Raw genomic sequence first — 26,247 nt, forward strand, 5'->3', positions numbered from 1 at the left:
AAGTGTTTAAAAGCTGTGGTAGGGTGTCAGCCATCCTCAGCATTGTCTACACAAAGTAAACATACATTGTACACTGAATAAATCTGTTAGAAAAAAAAAAAAAAAGCCTCTCCTGCCCAGTATGAAAGTAGCACAGAAGCAACTATATTGTACCTAATTCAAGTCCGGTTTAAGATCTTCTGACCTTAGTATTTTCGGGAGAAAATGCACCTTGGGCTGTGAAGAGATACACACAGCAATTTCAACATATTTGGACTAAGGATGGAAAACTGGGTGGGAATTCTTGATATCTCCACGAGAGAATCAAAAACTTGTGGGGAGCTTTTATGTCAAGCCGAGCGGCAGAGGCAAAGCATCTGTCTGTCCTTCCTTTGCTCACCCAGATCGAACTAGAGCTTACGTTTGCTCCTAGGGCTTTGAGACCCTCCGCCCATTTTTCTTCACTCTTTCCCTCTCCCTTCACCTCCCCTTCCCACTTTTTTCTTAAGGTGTCTCTTCCTCCCTTAGGTCCGTGTTTCGGTGTGGAAGGGTGGCTGAAGATAGAAGGGGAGGAGGGGGGAGGTTATACTCATTAACACCCCCCTATACTTCTCTCCCGGTAGACCAGAGCTGGGCAGCGTCTCCTTATCCTCCCGCCCCTACTCCACCCCCTTCCCCCTTTTGCATGTTAACGAACCTTCTCACACCAGCACGTGGAGGGTTAGCGGAGGGAGGGGGTTCGCTCTGCCTGCCAGTCTATCTAGTTATCTCTTGCAGACTGGGCTGATCTGTTCTGGGGGGAAATCACTTTCCTTTCACACCCTGTCCCTGCCTCCGCCAGTCTCTTGTAGATATGCAGCGGGGAAGGATGCAGGACTCCCCGAACTGCAGCTGAACCGGGGGGCGGTTGGGCTGGGGGTCGGGGAGGGAGGGAGGGGTCGAGCTCCCAGCCCAGCCGCAGAGAATTTAGTGGGGAGAGGAGGAGTGGAAGGGACTACGCCCCGAAGTGGCCGACCCTCCCTCAATCCCTTCGGGTCAAAGGATCGTTCCCCTTTTACCCCCTCCTCACCACCACCCCCAGTGGGCCGGAGGGGCCCATGCAGCCGTTAAGGTAAGAGCACAGAGTTGGGGATTGTAGAGGGTGAGGTAGGAAAAATGTGGCGTGAAGAGGTTAGGAGGGAACTCGTTCTTCCTCACTCTGTCCCGACCCTTCCCAAACCAGGTCACCTTGGAAAGATAAAAGCTCATCTTCACCTCCCTCCCAGTTCGCTGACATCCCCGACGGTAGTGTATTCCACGCTAGGATTTTAGGGTAGTCGCGTATTGTATTCTTGTTCCCCTGAGCCCAGGCTCCCCATGCACCTCGTTTTGGGATTTGATTTTAAATTTTAATTTTAAAAAGCTCTAATTAGCTTTTTAGTTCTTGCCATTAAAGTTTTTGTGGGGTAGAGTTTTCACCACCCCCAAAAAAGAATTTCCCTTTGGGTCGCGATTGGAATTGGCCCTGCAGATAGCTGTTGTGTTTATATTGGTGAACTGTTGTTTTTTTTTTTTTTTTCTCTAGACCTGCTCCCTGCTAACTGTGTGCATGTGTGTTCGTATGTGCATGTGTCTCGCTTTTCTGTGTGTCACGCACAATCAGCTTTGCACTGCGGGCGGCTGCCGCACACCTCATGTTTGCAGCCGTCCGCTCCTTGAAATCCTCCGCTAGCCTGACTCTCCCGCGAGAAACCCCAATTGGCGAGTCGGTTGTTAGCCCCGAACTTTCAATCTTGCATTCATTAAGCCTATTCTTTTCGCTACAAAAGTACCCGAGAAATCGTCTGCCCGAGGGCAGTGGTCGGTATTGGGTGAATTCCATACAGTTTGTTGTGGGTGTTTCATCTGGGAAAGAGTCTTCTGAGGTTTCCGTCCTGTCCAGGCTGGGAAGAAGGGACTTTGATCGTCTCGGAAGGTATCATCTAGAATCTTTGCTGTCACAAAACTGTAACAAGTTCTATGGCCTTATGGAAACGTGCCTGTCATGGCATCTGCTGCTGACTGTCGCGGGGCAATGCATCTCTAACGCCTCATTTGCTAATTTCCAGGTTAGCACTGTTAGTGAAGGGGGTGGGAGTTGAGAGGAACAGGTGTACTTATGGTACTGGGCAAAAGTTGGGGGATGCTTTGATATTATCCTTGATTGTAGCGTGTTGGAATAATTGCATTGCATTTGCTAAGAGGTAGAATCAATTTTCTCCAAATTGAGGTTTTAATGGAAGCCTGTGAGTTGCTATTATGTCGTGTGGTTTAAGGTGGCATTGGATTGCATTTATTTTATAAATTGAATACTTCGGAAAAGGATTAGGGAAAACAGCTCCATCTAGCGGAAATAATGAACCACAAATTCTTTTTAATAATATGTCTGGCACCTCCACATCCTCTCTCGGTGTAGGCACGACCGAGAATATAAGCTATGTTCGAATGATAACGAATAGACTGATCAGGGATTCAATTTTTATAATTTCACAAAAAGTTCAATTAATTTGAGTAAATATCTGATCCTCTACCAAAATGACATCTTCTGGCCAAGAATCACAAAAGAATACTAAACAATATTGTACTTTAACAATCCAATGCATAGACTGGGTTTACGGTTGTCCTTTGGGTTCTATCATTTGGCTTTAGGATTATGAGGGGAAAAATGAAACATCTGCATCATAAATAGCAATTATCTTGATCTCCATCTGTTGTGGGGGGGGGGTGAAGGGGCTTCTAGAATTTAAACCCAATGCTTTTCACTTTTGGTGCACAACATAATCATTTTTATTTTCAGTGTAAAACAGTTTACATTTAGAATTATTCATCTGTGACATATTTATAGAACTTTAGGACAGATATGAGAAAAATAGAAGTTCTTGCCACCTTATGAAGAAAACAATGTTTTTAAAATAACAAAATCCTTTGCAATGTAACAAGTATAATTTTCTGCTGTCTCAACTGTTTGCTGTTGGTTGCATGCTTAATAATAAACCAACTTTAATTGCCATGGGGGGGGGGGGGGAGAGAAGGAAAGTGAAAGAGAGAGAGGTCCTTAAGGAATTTGTCAGAGGGAAGTAAGCTATATAAGAAATATGAACTCAAGTGTTACTGAGAAATATTTTGCAGGATAAAAAGAATAAAGTCTCTGGTTTGGTAGATAAAACATTTGGACCTGATCAACCCTTCTCCTATAAATTATATCTTAATATCCTCTTTCAAACAAGATGATGTTAACAATGAATTGGACTCTCTCCTATTTGGAAAGACATGTCAGAGTCAGTCATGGATAGAACCTAACATTCTTTCCCATTTCTATCCCCCATTGACTTGCTTATACTATAAAATGCAGTTAAGAAAGGCAGGTCAAATTGATCATATCAGCTTTGTAAAATTTTCTCCAGACACAATCTACCAGAATAAACAGGACAAACTTAAATGAAAATATTCAAAAATAATGAAACAATAATAAAAATAATATGAAAGAATTATTTTTATCATAAGTGAAATTCTGAAGGGTTTACTGTCTTTAAAGTTAATTATAATAAAACTTGACTTATCTGTTCTTTCTGTCCAAACATAGAAAAGTGTAGTCCTATCTTTCCTAAGTAAAATTGTAATTGAAAAGAGCTAAACTCTCATACCTGCCTTTGCAAATTAAGCTGTTCAAATCCAACTTTCTCATTCTTCTCTTGACAGCTTGAAGGGATCAGTTTCAGCTTTCTACCCTATAGTAACAAAGTGCCAAAAAGAATAGTGGATAGGGCACTTTTCACCAGGTCCAAGAAGAATTTTGCTGGCCCAAAACTATGTATATAGGCAAGATGGCAAGGACTAATATTCTTCAGATACAAACTAATAACTTTTAAAGTTCTAGTCATTTATCACAGACTTTTTCTCTGAAAAGAAAACTTTCACTAAACTAATATAGTACAACTGTTAAAACAGATATAAGAAAATAGAAATAACCCTTATAAGAATTGTAGATATTATAAGACCATAAAAGGAAAGAAATATTAGGAAAAATGAAATATGTATAATACTTATTAAAGCATTCGTTACAAATTTAAAACTATTTTGCCAGTTTATGAGCATAAAAATGTATTGTCTATAACTTAATTTGACTTTTATTTTATTGAATTTATTATACTTAAAGATATAGTTATATATAATTATAGTTTCTTTACTTTTAAATATTTTTAAATTTTGTGGCAAATGGAGATTCAAGTAGCTGCCTAATAAAGTTAAAATCACTTCATTACATTAAAAAAAAATCCCTAGAGCTTTAGTCCAAAGTCAGTACTTAATCAACATTTGTTTGATTGAATCTAGTGTAGTTTTTGCTACTTTTCTAATTTTAATAAGTAGGCAAATCCTTGAAAACAGAAGTCATTATGGAAAAGCAAAGAAGGTTGTTATGGTTTTTGAACTTAGTATTTTCTATAGTGATAAGCAGACACAGAAATGACTCCTATTTTTGGAAAAGAACTGAGGTAGAAAGAAAAAATAAAACTCAAAGTGATTTGTCATATGTAACTTCAATCTTATTTTCTGAGCTATCATCATCACCTGTTTCTACTTCTAATGCAACTTCTCTCTGAAAATTAAAGATTTTCTCATACTGAGATAAATATATGTACATATAATCAATCCGTAATCATTTATTAAGTGGCCACTCTATGCCAGAGACTGCAAAATGCTAGAGATAGTTTGCTATCAAATCCATACAATATCTACTTCAAGTTAATTTATTGCTTCCAGACATAAACTAATTTCTATCACAAGCTGGAGGAAATTGAGAAACCTGAATCAGGAAAGTAGCATAAGAAGTCATAGGCTGAAAAAACCACTCTATTATAAGAGAGATGTGTTTGGCATATACCCTGACTGTATTCTTGAACTAAATACCTACAAGTATTTTCTAGTGTCTAGCATTTTAAAATGGCTCACCAGCATTAAGCCCAAATGTCTCCGATTGTTTCATCATCTATTACAATGGCAAAACTTGTGTGATTATAATTATGTTTTTTTTTTAATAAAAACCTTACTTTTCCTTTTTTGTAATTGCAAATAGTTTTTAATTTTCAAAGATGATTTAACTATCTGAATCATTTGGTAAACCATGTCTGGGGGGAAAAAAGTGTAACTTTACTATAGAAGTATGACTTACAGGATTGGGCTTTAGCTGCTGCTCAAGGATCCCCCAGCTGGATGACCTTTCTTTCACAAATCACTTCGAATCATGGAACTTTAAAGATAAAATTAATCTTAGACATAATCTAACTCAACTTCTTGTTTTAGATAAACCAAGACCCAATTAAGTTAATTGGCTTGTTCAAGTAAGTTATCAATCATTTATTAAGTACCCACTATGTGCCAAACAAACACTGCCTCACAGAGATAGTTGGTGATAAAGCTGAAACTGAAATCAAAGATTTCTTGATTCCTTTTCTGCTGGGTTTTTTTCCCCCAGTATACTCATGATAATCAACTTCTCATCAGTTTCCTTAACTCAAAGATAGTTGGACCAATAAACAATTGTCTCTTCTGACTCTAATACACTGTAAAACAGGAACTGCATTTAGAATTTTCAGGGAGTTTTGTGATTGAACCCATTCTACAGCTTCAAGTATTGTGTTCTTTATGCTTTCAAGTGCCATGATATTCTCAGTTCTTTCCTGAAGCAGGCGCTCACTCTCGCTCTCTCTCTCTCTCTCTCTCTCTCTCTTTCTCTCTCTCTCTCTCTCTCTTTCTCTCTGTCTTTCTGTCTCTGTCTGTCTCTGTCTCTCTCCTTCTCTCCTCCCATTCTTTGGCAAACTCTCAAAAGACAGTTCTAGTTTATCCTCACAGAGTTTATGGCACTATTGTATTCTTTGCATTCTTAACAACACTTGTCAATTTAAGGGAGTGGCTTTCACTTGCTTTATTAAGTATATGGCTTATACTTATAGCTATAATTATGTTAGAAGGTGTGCATGAAATCACTGGACCTCAGGATTTCAAGACACTTCATTGTACATTATAAGGTACAAATGTGATAAGAGATGTAAAATGCTTTGTACATTTTAAATAACTATATAAATGCCAATTGGTAAGAGTAGGGATAATAGGAAGAGGTGAAGCTGTAGTAGTCATAGTGGTAATGGTGGTGGTAGTAGTAATCATCACCTTCAGTCATCAGATTTTCACTCTAGTGATGGCTTCATTTCCAAAGCTAAGCTCAAACAATGCTTATAAGAGCCTTACAGATATGTGCTGGGAAATGTTTAACAATCTGAGTCTTAAATATATTGTGTGTGTATATATATATATCACATATACTTTTAAGTTTAATTTGTACTAGTGCCACTTTCTTAAATCTAACAATAAAAAACCCCAGCAATTCAAGCCCTGATTTTAAATTGATGCTTTCTTTTTTTTTTAAATTTTATTTTATTTAATAATAACTTTGTATTGACAGAATCCATGCCAGGGTAATTTTTTACAACATTATCCCTTGCACTCGCTTATGTTTCGTTTTTTCCCCTCCCTCCCTCCATCCCCCCCAAGATGGCATGCAGTCCTATATATGTTAAATATGTTGCAGTATATCCTAGATATAATACATATTTGCAGAACCAAACAGTTCTCCTGTTGCACAGGGAGAATTGGATTCAGAAGGTAAAAATAACTCGGGAAGAAAATCAAAAATGCAAATAGTTCACATTCGTTTCCCAGTGTTCCTTCTTTGGGTGTAGCTGTTTCTGTCCAACATTTACCCATTGGAACTCAGTTAGGTCTCTTTGTCATAGAAATCCACTTCCATCAGAATACATCCTCATACAATATCGTTGTCGAAGTGTATAATGATCTCCTGGTTCTGCTCATCTCACTTAGCATCAGTCCATGTAGGTCTCTCCAAGCCTCTCTGTATTCATCCTGTTGGTCATTTCTTACAGAGCAATAATATTCCATAACATTCATATACCATAATTTACCCAGCCATTCTCCAATTGATGGGCATCCATTCATTTTCCAGTTTCTAGCCACTACAAACAGGGCTGCTACAAACATTTTGGCACATACAGGTCCCTTTCCTTTTTTTAGTATCTCTTTGGGGTATAAGCCCAATAGAAACACTGCTGGATCAAAGGGTATGCACAGTTTGATAACTTTTTGGGCATAATTCCAGGTTGCTCTCCAGAATGGTTGGATTCGTTCACAACTCCACCAACAATGCATCAGTGTCCCCGTTTTCCCGCATCCCCTCCAACATTCATCATTATTTTTTCCTGTCATCTTAGCCAATCTGACAGGTGTGTAGTGATATCTCAGAGTTGTCTTAATTTGCATTTCTCTGATCAATAGTGATTTGGAACACTCTTTCATGTGAGTGGTAATAGTTTCAATTTCATCATCTGAAAATTGTCTGTTCATATCCTTTGACCATTTATCAATTGGAGAATGGCTTGATTTTTTATAAATTTGAGTCAGTTCTCTATATATTTTGGAAATGAGGCCTTTATCAGAACCTTTAATTGTAAAGATGTTTTCCCAGTTTGTTGCTTCCCTACTAATCTTGTTTGCATTCGTTCTGTTTGTACAAAGGCTTTTTAATTTGATATAATCAAAATTTTCTATTTTGTGATCAGTAATAGTCTCTAGTTCATCTTTGGTCACAAATTTCTTTCTCCTCCACAAGTCTGAGAGATAAACTATCCTATGTTCCTCTAATTTATTTATAATCTCGTTCTTTATGCCTAGATCATGGACCCATTTTGATCTTATCTTGGTATATGGTGTTGAGTGTGGGTCTAAATTGATGCTTTCTAAAGTGTAAATGCTTACAATGAAAATTTAACAGTGGGCTTTGCAAGCTAAATAGAACTGACTTCTGCATACTCCTAATAAGTAAATCAATGTTTGGACAGGAATGCTTACTTCTATATCTATATTCTATTACTATCATTATACTACAAGTGTTCATCCTTCCTTTGAAGAATTGTAGAGAAGGACCCAAGGCAGTCCAACAAGATGATGTCATTAAAAAGCAAGGCTGATCCCTAGAATCTATATTCTATTACAATGACATGTGATTCATTGTGATCATCCATAGTATTTTTATTTGTTTTTTGAATTATCAATACCATCTTCTTTAGGGCAATATATTCTACTCTATAGTGTACATGTCTTTTTTCAGTGCTTCTATTTTAAAACTGGTTCTGTGATTATCATAAAGTTTATGATTCCTTTCCCCATATGCTTTTATCTATCCATCTATAGCCAGTGCAAGATACAGAGCATCATTGATTCTTCCTTGTACAGATTCCATTACCTATTCATATTCCAAGTCCAAAAGAGAATATCTACAGGGCAAATGGTATGATGTTCCTAATAATTTGAAGATTTCCTGCAAGCATGCATTTTCAGTTATTGACAGCAATCCAGAGGAATAAATTGCTCTTCTAAGAACCATCTTACATTCAAGCATATGTTTGTTCATGCTCTAACATTTGAAAATGTATACTTCATTCAATGGTATTTGAAAATTATGTGTCTTCTCTCTCTTTCAAAACAACTTATAGTGTGAGAATGCTTCTGTATGTTAAAAGTTGGTCACATGTTTTTGAGAGAGAAAGAAAATAGGAAAAAAAACACAGATTTAGTGCTAACACCCAGTCACAGAGAGCTATAAGTGACTTTCTGACACAGAAAATCTCTCAGTTCATTGTTAAGGTTAAAGAGGTGATTTAATGAGTCAAAATCCAAGATCTTATGGATTTAGTAGAAATCAACTACAGTTTGTATAGATTATCAAAATAGCCTTCAAGAAAATATTCAACTTTAATAAACATTAAGTACTTACTATGGAAATATATTATGACAATTATGCCAAATTTTAATAGACATCTTTCAATGAGGAAGCATACTTTCTCTTACTGCTTTTTGTTTTTGCTAGTGGCAAGAATATGAACATTTGAGTTAGAGAATATGAGTTTGAATACAGTTTCTGCTAATTAGAAGGTCTTAGACAAATCTCTTTACCTCTTGGACCTTAATTTCATTATCTTTAAAATAAGGGAGTTGGAGTAAGTGATTTCTAAAGATTCTTCTAGCTCTAAATCCTAGGATCTTATGAATCTTAAGGTCATAGGGTCAGCAAAAACCAGGTGTCAGTTTCCTTTTACCTCTGAACCTCTAGACTCTTCTCAATCTTTTGTCCTGAGTATTTTGAGCAAGTACTGAAGTACATATCAAAGTAGATGTTTCTTTTAAGTATATATTCAATTTCTAGTCCTTTGGTAGCAAGATAGAAAGGTGCCTACCAATCTAGAAAGTAAAAGTGAGAAAGAGAAATTCCACAAAGATGAATGAAACTTTAGTTTCTCTTGTGAAAATGGCCTATAACCTGGTGGTAGCAATAGCAGAGGTAAGTACTTTATTATTTATTCTTAGTGTACTGAAATTATACTAATCTGAAATTGTAGCTACTCAAATAGATTTGTGATCTGACCAATTCAGAAGTTTCCTGGAATGATGAAGATTGCAACCCATCTATTCTTGCTATGTCAACTCCGTAGGTTTTCCAAACAAATACATGTCAATGTCAATCAGGGCTTTCCTGGGTGGATAGTATGATCAAGCTTGTAAGTGGTTATAGATCTCTTCAAGGATGCTCTGCAGTGTTCTAGGAACTGATTCAACCTCAGTCAACAAGCATTTATTTAACTCTTTAAGATGTTCCAGGTACAAAGCTAAGCGCTAGGAATGCAAAGATAATTAAACATAGTCTCTGCCTCAAATAATTCACATTCCAACAGATACTATAAATGACTTTACATACAAAATTTCTTCTGGAATGATTTTCAAAATCACTTTCTAGAAGTAAAGCTTCAAAAATAACAAGAAATTTTATCAATACTTCAGTGGACATGCAAATATCAATTTCCATTATGACAGATGAAAGCCTATCCTTTTCTCTTATTCTGTGTTAATCTTGTACAAATCTTTCTGTAAATTCATCATGAAATATATATTCAATGTACTAGGTGCCTCCCTTTAGATCTCTTAGTATTTTATAAACCAATGCAATAAACAAGCTAGCCATCCTAATTCTAAGAATTGAATAGTTACAACTTATTACAGATGCTAAAAAAAATTTTCTCCAAGAATTTTAACAATCCCCACTGGCTTGTATTGACTTGAGTAAATATATGTGGCTACCCTGTTACTTAGTTTTATGTTAGTTGAATAGCATTTTGCATACAGAGAGACAGACATTTGTTTTTTCCTCTGGATTGACTGTATCCTCTTCTTCTTCTTCCCTTTCTTTTTTTGACCTCTTTCCCCCCACAACCAGTTAGGGAATCTTCTATATTTTAGCTCTGCATTAGCCATTCTAAACAATTTTGAATGTGATGCTATCCATTCTCCTCCTAAATGTCTCTGGTGTTCAAGCTTGGCACCAACATTGTTCAGTAATCCAAATACTCCACCACTCTTCTGGTTGAGACATACATAATAAACTCACTGTCATTTAAAACAATTGCCATACATAGATAAACAATTTAGAGATGGTTATAATCACAAGAATATGTCAGAATGGTGCTACGTAAATGCTGTATACCCATCTTCCTCAATGGCTTAAATGAAAATCCATGTTACCTCTATGAGTGTAAAATGTACTAAGTGCTAGACATGATAACTTTAAAAATTATATATTACTCAGTGCTTAAGAGTTTTATAGTATGGTTTTATAAATTGTAGCATTATTGCAGTATAGGCAGTGGAACATGTAGCTAGAGGGCTAGCTTGAGAACCAAGAAGACCAGAATTCACCCTCCTCTGACATATATTAGTTTGATGACCCAAGATATGTCATTTACTCCTCTAGACAGCTCTCCAAGATGAAAACTGTAGAGAAGGTGCTAGCAAACATTGGTGGTGAGAGTTTCGCCATCTGAAGTTACCTAAAGCAATGACATAGTAGTTATAGTCCTTAAATCTATTATATAGAAAAAGTTTAGAATTATCATCTAAAATATGACCTCTCTGATTTGGAACTATGCTTAAAAAGTTATCAAACTGTGCATACCCTTTGACTCAGCAGTGTTTCTACTGGGTTTATGTCCCAAAGAGATCATAAAGGAGGGAAAGGGAACTGTATGTGCAAGAATGTTTGTGGCAGCCCTCTTTGTAGTGGCCAGAAACTGGAAACTGAGTGGATGTCCATCAATTGGAGAACGGTTGAATAAATTGTGGTATATGAATGTTACAAAATATTATTGTTCTGTAAGAAATGACCAGCAGAATGATTTCAGAAAGTCCTGGAGAGACCTTACATGAACTGATGCTGAGTGAAATGAGCAGGACCAAGAGATCATTTTATACTTCAACAACAATACTATAGGATGATCGATTCTGATGGACGTGGCCCTCTTCAACAATGTGATGAACCAAGTCAGTACCAATAGAGCATTAATGAATTGAACCAGCTAACCCAGCAAAAGAACTCTGGGAAATGAGTATGAACCACTACATAGAATTCCCAGTTCCTATATTTTTGTCTGCCTGCATTTTTTATTTCCTTCACAGACTAATAGTACACTATTTCAAAGTCCGATTCTTTTTGTACAGCAAAATAACTGTTTGGACATATATACTTGTATTTAATGTATACTTTAACATATTTAACATGTATTGGTCAACCTGCCATCTTGGGGAGGGGATGGAGGGGGGAGGAAGGGGAAAAATTGGAACAAAAGGTTTTGCAGTTGTCAATGCTGAAAAATTACCCATGCATATATCTTGTAAATAAAAAGGCTATAATAATAATTTTAAAAATGAACTCTCAATCTCAAAATGATGGTTTATATTGTAACATTTTCCCCTGGGGAAATTCAGAAATTTTGTAAATGAATCCATATATATATACCCCTTCAGATAGTTGTATACTTTCTTATCTTAATAGTTGAGTAAATTGAAGAGGAAAATAAGTTGTGTCACAAATCAATAGATCAATGAGCAAAGGATATTTCAATGGAATCACTGAATTGTAGAACTGGAAGAAAACTTCTAATCCAACTAACTCCCATCATTTTTCAGATGAGAAATCTCAGACCCAGATAGGTAGTAGCTTGCTGAATTAACATATTTAGTAACAAAGCTAGGACCAGACCCCAATCTCCTGAATCATAACTCAGTATTCTCTATGTTACACCATACCAACTATCATATCTTTGAAATTTTAATCTTAATTCTCTCAGCCAATCAATCATCACTTATTTATTACATGCTTACAATGTGCTCTGTCTCAGAATTGTAATTGTTCAGAATACAAAAGAAGGCTAAGAAATGGTGCCCTCCCCCAGTGAGAATCTAATACATACTGAAAGCAGTATTAATATCTTTGAGAACCTTCCAATTATTTTTTTCTTCTATAAGAAGACACCATTACTATAATAATAGTCTTTTATAGTCTTCAGTAAGAAGACACTATTAGTAATGTAGGCATCTAGAATAAAGAAAAGTATGTAAAATTAACACCATTGAATCCCCATTCAGGTTATCATGAAGGGTGTTGGGGAGAGTTATACTCTTAGTATATTCAGTATTATCTGTCTAATACTACTACAGTATTATGCATTGACCTAAGGATTTTTCCAAGTTTTTAAAGATTAACTTAAGAATTATTTGTGTATTCGACAACGATATTGTATTAGGACATATTTTGATGGAAGTGGATTTCTTTGACAAAGAGACCTGAGTTTCAATTGATAAATGACGGACAAAAGCAGCTACACCCAAAGAAAGAACACTGGGAAACGAATGTGAACTATCTGCATTTTTGTTTTTCTTCCCGGGTTATTTATACCTTCTGAATCCAATTCTCCCTATGCAACAAGAGAACTGTTCGGTTCTGCAAACATATATTGTATCTAGGATATACTGCAACATATCCAACATATAAAGGACTGCTTGCCATCTAGGGGAAGGGGTGGAGGGAGGGAGGGAAAAAAAAATCGGAACAGAAACAAGTGTCAATATAAAGTAATTATTAAATAAAAATTAAAAAAAAAGAAAAAAAAGAATTATTTGTGTAGTAGGTACTGTTGAGTTTGTTACAAAGTATACTGTATATATCTCATTTTTTTATTACTCTATCACTACTCTCTTCTTACTGTAGGACTGATCTGTACATTGTATCCGTGCTACTGACAAATTAATTTTACTAACTCAATTCAGAAAACATTTATTAAGCATTACATCATCTTGAAGATGAATTTGAAGCCAGAGAAGTGGGAAAGCTTGTTAAATTAGAGGGTATAGAGAAAGTAAAGAAGATGTCCATATTTATAGGTTTGGGGAGAGGAATAAAAGCCAGTAAAGGAAAGGAGAAAAAAATGAATGATCAGAGACATAGAGGAAGAATCAAATATTTGAAAGGCTTGAAGAGTGATAAACTTATTCTGTTTGGCTCCAGAAGGCAGATCTAGGAGCAATGAATACAAGTTGCAAAGAGGAAAATGTATGCATTATATAAGAAAAATACTTTTGCCCATTAGAGCACCTTCAAAGTCAAATGGGAGATATTGGGTTCCTGTTCACTTCAAAACATCCAAGACTGGATGACCACTCTTTGAGTATGTTGTATGTAATAGGAATACTTTTTCATGTATAGTCCAAAATATGTGGCTATCATGGAACCTTGAAACTCTGAAATTGTTCTTTATTGAGAGTGAAATATCACAGAAATTAAAATATGAGTGAGTAGCCAGAAGGGAGAGGAAAAACTAGTCAAAAGTATTAAAAGTATTAAAAGCTAGAAGAGTTTTTTTTAAGATTTCTATATATGGCAATAAGGAGACCATTAATGATTTTGAAATAGCAGTTTCTGTAATGATAAGGAAGGACAATTGCAGGGGATTGACAATTCATTTATGAAGGTATCTTCAATAGCTTGTACTTCCCAGGGAAGGGAGCAGAAGAAAGAGAACAATAGCCTGACCACATGTCAAAGTAAATGGTAGTTTTAAGGTGGGAAGATAAACATATTTGTAAGCAGTAACAAAAGAAAGAATGCTTAATTTTAATTTTCATTAAAGAGAAATAAAATAATTGATGGAGCATGATTCGGGAGGCCACAGGAAAGAATCAATTCATGTTTAAGAGAAGGAATTAAGTTTTGCAACGATGACCTCTTCATCATCTAAAAGTAGCTGTATGTTAGAAAGATTAGCTGAAATAAGAAAATATTTTGAGGTGTAAAGAAGGGTAATCCATGGAGCTTTTGCCAATATCTTTATCTTTTCAGTAAAGCAAAAACCATGATTATCTATCAAGTGAGAGTAGGGTTGAGGTAGATTTAGGGAACTGAGGAAAACAAAGAAGATTTAGAAAAATCACAATGGCAGTTTGTGATAGGGAGCTCATGGAAATGAATCAAAGAATCTCCTTTCCATAGCAGTGGGCCTAGATGAGGGCAGAAAACCTAAATTAGTTGTGGACCTAGTTGCCATGATATCATTACAACCTTCCACAGCCATTAGCAACTCAGAAAGCAGGTGGTTGGGGTAACAGAGTATTGTGGTGGTATGACACTGTATGATTAGAATTTCAAAAGTATGGTGCATAACCATTGGTGAAGGTGAAAGCGATGTTGATATGTCAAAGTGTTGTTTTAAGATTGGGTGGGTATGTGAATAAAAATAGAAGAGAGGAGACAGGCTATGAGAAAAGGACCAATCAGGAGATTACAAATCAAGATTAGGGAGAAGAGCAGATTTAGAAATGGTGGAATTAATCAATTGGAATGACTGTAGATTGTGGTCAGATGATGTAAATTCAAAATTTAAGATCTTGGATGACAATATATAAGGTGTGGCCACCCTCAAAGGTTGATGAAGTAGATCGGAAAATTGAGTAACAGAGAGACCTGAGTATTAAATGTGTCCTCAATGTAAAAAGTCATGATTGTCCAAATGAATATTGAAATCCCTGAGGATGGCTATAGGGAATGGAATTGAGGGAAAGATGGAAAGGCAAAAGTGAACAAGGAAGATGAAAAAGTGAAAAATGTTAGTATGTGCCACATGGTATGGTAGCAAAACCAGACCATCCTGGATTCAAGTTCTACCTTTGTTATACTGGTGCATGACTGTAAGCAAGTCATTTAACCTTTTCTGTGAATTTAGTCTAAAGATTTTTATGGGAGAACTCACAACAGAGCAAGTGCTCATATAATGGAAAAAACTGATACAAGGTCTTTCTTAAAAACTTTGAAATTAATTATGTGGCTTGAGAAATTTTGGCACAGGACTGCCCAACCTGTGCTCAACTCTACCAATTCAGGCTAACACGTCTCTGTATCTGACAGAGAACTGACTAGGTCAGGCTGTTGTCCTTCATTCTCAAAGATCAAAATAACATTGCTATGGTAGAGTGTATACAACTGTGGCTGATCAGACCAATATGAGTTCGGGATGCTCTACCTTCATCAGAGAAGGTGCATTGCTCTCTCTCTGTGAACAAAGCAGAATTGAAGGAGCTCAAAAGAAATGCCAGATGCAAAAAGTTAGAGAATTTCAGTGTTCACATAGACTGTTTGTGTCCAACCTAGGTAGAGCATCCCGAACTCATATTGGTCTGATCAGCCACAGTTGTATACACTCTACCATAGCAATATTATTTTGATCTTTGAGAATGAAGGACAACAGCCTGACCTAGTCAGTTCTCTGTCAGATACAGAGACGTGTTAGCCTGAATTGGTAGAGTTGAGTTTTCTCATCTGGGAGTTGCTTACCTAGTAGTGCCCAGTGCCTCTTGTTATATGATCTAGAGAAGTAACAGGATAATCGATATAGGTTTTAGTCCTGGAGAGATGAGATCTTGCCTGTAACACTTAATAGCAGAGAGACCATGGTCACAACATTTTAGGAAACCCTTCAATTTTATCTAATAGTTGAATATATGCTTCTTCAAACTTTTTTTTTTGGTTTGGTATCTCTGTGGCCAGCTCTATATAGTATGCATTCAATAAATGTTTATTGCATTAGATTGGATTGTTGTTTTATTCATTTTTCAATCTCATCTGACTTTCCATGAATCCCATTTGGGGTTTTCTGGGTAGAGATACAAGAATAGTTTTCCATTTCCTTCTCCAGCCCATTTACAGATGAGAAAACAGATGGCAAATAGGGTTAAATGACTTGGCCCGAGTCACAGAGCTAGTATTTTAGGTCAGATTTGAACTCAGGAAGTCTTAATGACTCCAGACTCAACATTTTGTCCACTGCTCCACCAAAGTTGGAGTGGTACTGATGAGTTATTGAAGTTTTCATTTACATTGGTGGAAATGTCAAATGATATGTTGACATATTTTATAAGTCTATACTATGTAGATTATATACTGCCATTTTATTGTCTGTATTAACATAATAATCATAACCTGGAGACAATATATAGCATATGTTTAATAAATATACTGAATTGAATAAAGTAGACTAGTGTACAAGGTATCCAAAAAATGTTAGTGTCATTTTAAGGTATTAAAATTAAGCTTTTTTTTTTTAAGAAAAAACCTGAGCTTTTAAAAAAAGACCATCAAAGAAGCATTTAAGTCTCTTAAGTCTCTGCTTTCTACCTAGCACTATATTAGGTATTAATATTACAAATATAACTGTAAGACAGTTACTCTCCTCAAGAGCTAATATTCTTCAGAAGGGATACAAAAGGTTACCAAAGAAGTAAATATAAGCAATATTCAAAATACATGCCAAATCATTCTAGAGGGCAGACTAAACCAGTAGGTGAATCAGAAAAAGGCCTTTTCAAAGAGGTGGCATTTGAACTTTAGTTTTGATGGGGAAGCTAGACTCCCCAAGAGCTAAAAGGAGGAAGGAGAAAATTCTAGTTATGAGCAATTGCTCAAGCAAAGACACAGAGGTGGAAATGGTAGGTGGGACATAAGCCAATTTGGCAGAAGGTAAAGTGTGGGAAGGTAAATAATGTTTTAATTGGTCTGGAAAGGTAGGTTGGAGCTAGTCTGTGAAGGTCTTTAACCGCCAAATAGAGGTTGTTGTATTTTATTCTAGAGTCAAGGAGGAGTTACTGAAACTTGTTGTACAGACCAGTGATATGGTCAAAGCTAGAAGGCCAGAAAGAATGTGTGCCACAAAACAAGAAAATAATGGAAGAGTAGGAAGGGCAGTAGATGTCCTACATTTCATTGACACACAGTTATTCAAAAGTAAATCACTGGAGACCACTTGATGTTTTGAAAAAATGAAGGGTGGGGGGAAAAAAAGAAAAAAAACGAAGGGTGAAATTGTGGAACTGATATGAAAAACATGCAACTTCCTATAAATGGGGTCTGTGCCAAAAGTCTGGCAAATTGCTATTATGGCTTCAATTCATTAAAAAAAAAATTCTCCAAAGAGACCCAGAACTACAGATCAATTTTCTAGCCTTGTTATTTGTAATGAATTGATCCTAATCCTTGAACAATTTAAGTAATCATAATTTTGAGGAGGAAGATGACATAGTTTCTTTTTTCTTTTAAATTATAGCTTTTTATTTACAAGTTATAAGTATGGGTAATTTTACAGTATTGACAATTGCCAAACTTTTTGTTCCAATTTTTCTCCTCCTTCCCCCTCCTCATCCCCTCTCCAAGATGGCAGGTTGACCAATACATATTAAATATGTTAAAGTATAAATTAAATACAATATAAGTATATATATCCAAACAGCTATTTTGCTGTACAAAAAGAATTGGACTTTGAAATAGTATACTGTTAGCCTGTGAAGGAAATCAAGGAAATGCAGGTGGACAAAAATAGAGGGATTAGGAATTCTATGTAATGGTTCATAATCATCTCCCAGAATTCTTTCGCTGGATATAGCTGGTTCAGTTCATTACTGCTCTATTGGAACTGATTTGGTTCATCTCATTGCTGGAGAGGGCCACGTCCATCAGAATTGATCATCATATAGTATTGTTGCTGAAGTATATAATGATCTCCTGGCCCTGCTCATTTCACTCAGCATCAGTTCATATAAGTCTCTCCAGGCCTTTCTGAAATCATCCTGCAGGTCATTTCTTACAGAACAATAATATTCCATAACATTCATATACCACAATTTACCCAACCATTCTCCAATTGATGGGCATCCATTCATTTTCCAGCTTCTAGCCACTACAAACAGGGCTGCCACAAACATTTTGGCACATATAGGTCCCTTTCCCTTCTTTAGTATCTCTTTGGGATATAAGCCCAGTAGTAACACTGCTAGATCAAAGGGTATGCACAGTTTGATAACTCTTTGAGCATAGTTCCAAATCACTCTCCAGAATGGCTGGATGTTTCACAACTCCACCAACAATGTATCAGTGTCCTTGTTTTCCCACATCCCCTCCAACATTCCACATTATCTTTCTCTGTCATTCTAGCCAATCTGACAGGTGTGTAGTGGTATCTCAGAGTTGCCTTAATTTGCATTTCTCTGATTAATAATAACTTGGAGCATCTTTTCATATGGCTAGAAATAGTGTCAATTTCTTCATCTGAGAATTGTCTGTTCATATCCTTTGACCATTTATCAATTGGAGAATGGCTTGGTTTCTTATAAATTAGAATCAATTTTCTATATATTTTAGAAATGAGGTCTTTATCAGAACCTTTGACTGTAAAAATGTTTTCCCAGTCTATTGCTTCCCTTCTAATCTTGTCTGCATTAATTTTGTTTCTATAAAAACTTTTCAATGTGATATAATCAAAATTTTCTATTTTGTGATCAATAATGATCTCTAGTTCTTCTTTGGTCATAAATTCCTTCCTCTTCCACATGTCTGAGAGGTAAACTATCCTATGTTCCTCTAATTTATTTATAATCTCATTCTTTATGCCTAGGTTATGAACCCATTTTGACCTTATCTTGGTATATGGTGTTAAGTGTGGGTCAATGCCTAGTTTCTGCCATACTAGTTTTCAATTTTCCTAGCAATTTTTGTCAAACAGTGAGTTCTTATTCCAAAAGTTGGGGTCTTTGGGTTTGGACTACATGGTTTCTAAAAAAAAATCAAGCCTACTAGATTTCTATAACGAGTTGTTTTAGGTTTTGTTTTTTAATAAACTAGACCAAGAATTATTAATCTGTTTTGTGTCATGGAATTCTTTGACAATTTGGTGAGCCTACTGAGAATTTGGTTTTTAAATGCATAAGATAAAATACATAGAATTAAAAAGGAAACCGATTATATTGAAATACTGTTAAGAGTTTTTTGCTTTTGCGTTCATAATATCTCAACAGACAAAGAAGAAATCAGGATTATAATCTATTTAAATTTTCAAAATGACAATGTTCCACACCAAAGGCATTTTAAAAGAACTCCAGTGAAAGAAAAGTTTACTAAACACACTGGTTATTTTAATCTACATAGAAGATAGTGTTCAGATTAGTCATCACCCAGAGTGCATTTCTTTGGAACTTAATTTTCTATATTCAGATCTAGATGAGACTGAGTTTGGAGCAAAGAGTTTGGATCATAGAAGTGTCCTGAATACATAAAACTAGACTGCAAGGTGGAATGCCAGGAGTCTCTTGCCCAGACTGCACTGGTTGAAAGTTAACAAGTGGACAAAGGCTCGGAAAAAGTGGGTGGCAGTGGGGAAGAATGTGGAGAACATCTTATTCCAGTAGTATCTGGGTAGTTCAGTATCTGAGAAGCAAGGAATTTGGTCCCTATGTTCATACCTGGAGAAAAACCAAGGTGATAGGTTGAAGTATAGAGTGACAGAACAGAGATTCATATGAGGTATGTAAGCCAAGATTTTTCATTCATCCAACAAGCATTAGTTAAGAATCTATTTATATGTGAGAGAAAGAGTATGGTAAATAAAAAGTCTGTCTCAGAATTAAGAAAACTTGGCTTTCATCATTGTCCTCTGGCATATACTGTACCAGCTATGGGTCCTTAGTCAATTCATTTAACCTCTCTCATTGTTCCAGGCAACTTTCTAAGACTATAAATTGTTGAGCAGTTGCTGGTTTAAATTGATAGAGGGAGTTTTCTTTAGGAATTCCTTAAACCAGAGATCAGCAGAGAACAGTCTTCTGGGGTAACTATAACCCTTTGCCTGATTTTTTGTACAGGCCCTGCAGCTAAGAATGGTTTGTTTTTTTTGTGTTTTTTTTTTTTTTGGGTGGGGGGGGAGGGAGGAGTTACATTTTTAATTTTTAAAATGCAAAAAAAAAAGAAAAAGAAAAAGAAAAAAGACATTCATACCTAGAGGCTGTTCAGGTGGTCTGGATTTGGTCCTCAGATGTAATTTACTCACCCTTGCCTTAAACCAATGAAAAAACAGATCTGGACCTCACTTGAAAGGGAGACATAGGAGGGAATTTGCGAAGCATCACAAATATCGATTGCAAAATAGCTACATGAGATTCAAAGATAATTCATTGTTCCTGCTCTCATGAAGTGTACAATCTAGGTAATAGTGGGAAAGCAGAAGTCAGAGTAAAGTAGATCACAGAGCTACCAGAATTTTATATTAAAATATAGGCCATTTCTAATTTAAAGGCCAGATGGAAGGGTAGGAATGAGACTGCAGTGATAACCAATCTCAGGCTAGGCTTCCAAAAGTCAAATATATCCCCAATTGTAGAGCACTGGACCCAGAAGGGTTTGGAAGACCTCAAGTTTAATTTTGCCTGCAACACTTATTAGCCCCGTGAACCTGGGCAAGTCCCTAAAGTTTTCAGGAATTCAGTTTTCCTCATCTATATTATGATAGGACCTCTTCCAGATTATTTATCCTATTTTCTCTGGGTTTGAATGATCTAAAACTTAAGGAGAAATCTTCATTTGTATGAATAGGAGAGCAAGAGAATGTCCAAGGTATTGAAAATAGCAATAGCTAATATTTATATAACTTTGCAATGTGTACAATGCTACATTCATTTTCTCACTTAAGGTCTTATTCTTCCTAGGACAGACACTGGAATTTGGGGAACCCAAATGTGATTGAGGGGGAAATGGAAAGCCTGAGAACTATTGAAGCCTCTGCCTTTTCAGTTTAGTTTCTATGAAGGTCAGTGTGTTTCAGCTTGAACTCAGACAGATAATTCTAGTTATTTAGAAATAGCTTTGTCAATACAAATTTCTCCTTTGAAGTTAAGAGAGAAAAACATTTCAGATGGGAAGATACCACAAGAACAGCCTCCCACAAAAATCTGTGTCCCCAGCCAAGGACCAGTGAGACCCTGGAATCCTCACCGTCTGCTGGCTTCTCTCTCCCCAGCTGCACTCAGTTTGCTGATGAATTCCTTATATGATAAGGCTGTTTTTACAGATGAAGAAAAAAGGGCTAGAATTTAAGTGTTTCACCTAAGGATATGTCATGTCAGAGCTCTTCCTTTGAGGGTCTCCTAAACTCAGTGCTCTTTCCACCAGGAGGCGAAGACCCGCAAGGTTTCTGGCCAAAACAGATTCACTTGCATGCCATGGCATCCACCTTCTGGCTGTCACAGTCCTCTTGGAGAATGTAGGGCATACAACAGCTCCTTCCACTAAATCCTAAGCTGTCCTAAGGAGGTGGTGGTCTTGGGAGGTGGAGTTGGGGATGGGCCAACAATTTATCTGTGTTGTTTTCCATTAATGCTAATGCATCAATTCCTTCCCATTAACAGAAAGGTTAGAATTAGTATGTTAAAGAAATATCACACCAAGCAAATGATGTTAATTGATTGATCTTCAGTAGAGGGAGAGGTCACTTGAGTACTATTAGGCAAACCAGGTTTATGCTCGTCTAAGTATGTCATCATTTTCTTGAATATTTATGAATATCTTAACTACCCTTTAGTTCTACAAAATCAGTGATTTTGAATCTTAAGCAACGGTTGCAAAATTTAGAAATTGTAATCTCAAACCTGTCTTTATGGGAGTTCTTTTCATTTGGAAAAACTCCAGTCTTTGTCAAACTCATGCATAAAATACATATTATTTGTACTTTCTTCTTCTTTTTTATGCTTTTAAAGCTTGGGGACTACCATTAGAATCTGTCAAAGGTTTAATGGGAACACAATGGAAACCTCATTCAGAGCTTGTCCCTGTAGCCTGGTTGGAAATATGAATAGTTTGACCAGTGATATTTCAGACCTGGCAAAACACATCTTCAATTTTCCAAACAGAGGCCAAACACAAATGCTAATTTCTTTACCTGTAACAGAGTGAAGGTTCAAACTCTCTAAATCTCTGTTTCTGAATCAAACCAGCTGGAAACCAGCTTCATAAACAGAACTGCCTTCCCTCACTTCTAGACTGCACATTTCTTCCCTTTCAGTTCTGCATATTAACAGCAGCCAAAAATTAAAATAGCATTTCATCCTGTGTGGCCTTCATCAGATGAGGCCAATGGGTTTGATAGAAACATGAAAGAAATATTTAAAATAGGTCAAAACACAAAAAAAAATTTTTTTTAATTTAACTTTAAAAATTTTTATACCCATCAGGAAGAATAAAATATAAACCAACAAGTAAGATAGTACATAAAACCCTTTAGTTTCATCAGGGTAGAATCAAGTGAATTAACAAGTCATGAAAAAGCTCCCCCCCAAAAAAAAGATGTTTTTACTCTGAATCATTTCTATAGATCTCTCTAAAGCATTGTTAATTTGGCTTTGTTTTCTCTATTTGTCTTTTTTAAAAAATAAATAGTTCTAGGCAATCTATTCAACAAATATTTATTAATTCCCTAGTATATGTAAGGAGGGTAGTGGGCTGGGTGCTGAATATTTTTTTTTAAGTCCTTGGTCTCAAGATGCTTATATTCTATCAAGAGTGAATATGTATTTTCTGGTAGATCTCCCCCACACTAACTTTTATGCTTTGTTTTTTTATCATTTTGGAAATGTACCATAATTTGTCCTGTCATTTTCCAGTTTTGTACATTTTTGTTGTTACAAATAGAGCTTCTATGAATAATTTTAAACAAAATAGGTCTATTTTTTAATCATACTTTTTTGGATAAAGTTCTGCAATGGAATTTCTGTATATAATCAGTTTTATGAATCACTAGTGCAGAATAATTTTTTGATGAACAAACACACTTGAGTAAAGGTGAATGAGATTAGTAGGGCTGGAAAAAATAGAGAAATCACTTTGTCTTATCCTCTTCTCTTCTCATGCTTCATTCTAAAGAACATTTGAAAAAAGCTACATATGTATGTATACATACATGTATTTTGTGTGTAATATACATAAAGTGTATGTGAATATATACTTTGTAGTGTATGTGGACATATTTTATGTATAAAGTTCATGTGAGTATATATATATATATGTTTATGTACTTTTAACTACAATGATATATATATAGATCATGTAAATGGCTAAAAAAATCTAATTATCTTCAGGCAAACCTATTGTTACTGACCTTAGAACCATTAAGAAAAGATTTTCTCAAAAAATAAAGATGTAATTCTTGTATGATCCTCAAATAGTCCTGTGAGAAAGGTGTTAGCTCCATTTTACAGATGAGCAAAATGAGATTCAGAGAGACCAAATGAATTCTTCCCATAAATAATATGACTTGCTTCCTTATCCATAACCCTTGCTTTTCCATTGTCATAGAAGATTCTGTTTCATTTTTTGGTTGTTTTTTTGTTTTAAAGTTTAAGGAATCTAGTTTTAACAACAGATTTTTTTGAGTAAAATAATAGTTGTACATTATTGCTTATTGTTGCTCTTGTTTTATGGATGCTATATCTAGACAGTTGTTTTCTATACAACAAAATCTTACAGTTGTCAAGCCTGCATAGTATCACAAACCAGCGTTCCTAAACTGGATTTGATTTTGCCCACCAGCTGCCAAATAGTGAGAAGCTAGGTTACTGACAGTGAGGTTAGATGTTCGTTTTTTAGGGAAGGGAGCATGGGAGCAGGGGAAAGTCTAATTTGTCTAATGTGTAGATTTGATCCATAAGTGGCTCAAAGGAGGAGCACACTACTCTTGGGGATATTGTTGAAATTTCACATATTATAGTAAGGCAAGAGATGGGGCCTTTCCCAGCATAGTTAGTTCACATGTGTTTTCTTTCGGGGAGCACAGAAAATGAGGAGAGCATAGAAGGGGGATGATTGTGGAATCTTGGGGTGGGGAAGAGCTGAGGCTGTAAACCAAATCTCTCCTCTCACTCCTTTCACATTACAGTAGAACATGGGATGAATTCCTTCCTCCGCCCCCTTCCAGCCTCCCACCCTGGGGCCTGTAGTGCTTTCTTCGCTGTGTAACAGGAGTGCCAGGAGGCGGGGCACCAGCTCCTAATGGGTGGAGGCTCGGGGAAAGGAAGAGCCTTGTAGACATTGGAAGGGAATCGAAATGATTGATGGTGGTTTGGGCTATTTGGGAAGGGGGGAGTAAAGGAGGAGGGATGAAGTGAGGGGGAGAGGGAGGAGAACGGGGAGGAGAGAGGGGAGGGAGAAAAGGAGGGGGTGGAGGAGGAGGAGGGAAGAAGGGAGAAAATCTCCAATCTTTCAGTACTGGCTGAGGTGGACTGGAGCCTCCTCGGCTTGCTGCTCCTGCTGGAGGAGCAAGTCCTGGCTTTTTCTGCTGAGTGATTTATTTTTCCTTTTCCTTTTTTCCCCCTTCTTTTTCTCTTTTTACAAAAGCTCTTCTTCCAGGGAGAGGATAGTGGTAAAAGACCGAGCTGGATGGATGGGTATGGGGAGAGGGGCAGCACCTACAGCCCTGGGATTCTTGCAGACCCTCGCTGTCTTTCTCTGCATCTTCCCTGCAGGTAAGGAAGAACTCTTTTTCTGGATGATAGACTGAGGCAGTGCTGAGCTCCTTGCAGTAGAGCCCTTCTGTACCAGTTTGCTACATGTTTGAAAGCTAGTTAATTGGTGGAACTTAAGCTTTCTAAACACTCTCAATAGTTTGTTTTTTCTTCTCCCCTTCGTCTTTGTTTCTCTCCATTTCTCTTCTGCATATCGTTCCCCACACTATTTATATATTAGTCAGAGAAAAATGAACCTCTTATGGATTGAAAGAGAGCTAAAATGTGGGAAGGAGGCATAAGCCCTGCCATTGTAAGATGTGGAAAACAACTCCCTGAGACCTGTGCTAGTGCATGAAGAACAGTAAGAACTTTTGGGCGATGTTTTGAGAAATTAGTGTTTAAAATGACAGAAATAAGAATTGGGCAATCTATTAGATATTTTCTGTCTCGATTTTGAAAGTGAGGCTGTGATTTGAAAGTTCCTGCAGTTGGAGAGGTGAGAAGGGGACCTTTGTAATCACTCTAGAAAATAAAGAGGCATAGACTGATTAACTCTTTGTTTTCCTGATTCTTTTTGTTAAGAGGCTTTGGTCTGAATGATTGTAGAGGAGATTTTACTTGTGCATAATTATTTCTATGAGGTGCTCACCCTTCTACTCAGAAAACTCATCTGCTCTAGGTTTGGGAGCTCTTTCAGAAATAAATACCTTAAGAGAGACACCTTAGGTTTTTTTTCTTTTCCGTATGTTCTTCCTGGTATCCCAATATCTCCCTTCAAACCACACACCTCGGTGCTCTTATATTCTCCTCCTTACACACTTGCTCATTCAGGGAGGTTACAGACTCAGCTAAAAACAGGCTAATCTTTTTGTTTGATAACATTTAGAGTTGTCCCTGTTTGTTTTTATTGTGTCAGAAAGGGAGAGAATTTCAGAATTAAAGCTGAAAAAGCCCATCTGTTTCCAATGAATCCCCCATAGTTTTTCACAATGTTTTTGGCAGATCCCTGCCTTCAAATTCCTCCGAGCCCTGAGCTCTTGTTTTTGTTGGGGGAAGGGAGACCAACTCCACAGAGGGGGATTTGTTCCTTCCAAAACTCTCCGGTTTCTTTACCGCTTTTTTTTTTTCCTTTGAGGAAAAAAAAAAAAAAGTACGAAACTTAAATCCCATAGTCTGTTTTCTTTATAATGTTTCATAAAACTTTATTTCATTTTTGCCACATGTTCAGAGCTTGAGCACTCCAGCTAAACTTTTTAATACCCATTTTTCTCTTGCTAAAAATATAAACAGAAAGCATTGGCATCCAAATATAGGGGCTGTTCAGATTCATCAAGATCTTTTAGTTCTTGTTTCTTTACCTACCTCTTCCCCGCCCCCCCCCCCCAAAAAAAAAGTTTTCTTAGGAGCTTTTAAGTTGAGATTCCTTTCTAAGCAGCATAACTGCTTTCTGCTGCTTCTCCACTTTAGGATCAGAATTAAACACTGTAC

General features: G+C 36.5%; 1 protein-coding gene across 2 annotated transcripts in view; it reads left to right on the forward strand.

The window, feature by feature from the left end:
• The first annotated feature begins 856 nt into the window (after nucleotides 1-856).
• RGMA (repulsive guidance molecule BMP co-receptor a) overlaps nucleotides 857-26,247 on the forward strand; it is a 56,027-nt gene continuing 30,636 nt past the window's right edge. The window contains exons 1-2 of one of the 2 annotated variants that reach the window (XM_051981040.1): nucleotides 857-1,090; nucleotides 24,650-24,777. In XM_051981040.1, the coding sequence (XP_051837000.1) occupies nucleotides 1,077-1,090; nucleotides 24,650-24,777 (142 nt within the window). In that variant the 5' untranslated portion in view covers nucleotides 857-1,076. Of the gene's footprint in view, nucleotides 1,091-1,551; nucleotides 2,067-24,649; nucleotides 24,778-26,247 lie in introns of those variants that run through there. The other variant, XM_051981039.1, reaches the window with a different exon arrangement.

Source organism: Antechinus flavipes, chromosome 2, assembly GCF_016432865.1.
Source record: "Antechinus flavipes isolate AdamAnt ecotype Samford, QLD, Australia chromosome 2, AdamAnt_v2, whole genome shotgun sequence".
Lineage (NCBI taxonomy): Eukaryota > Metazoa > Chordata > Mammalia > Dasyuromorphia > Dasyuridae > Antechinus > Antechinus flavipes.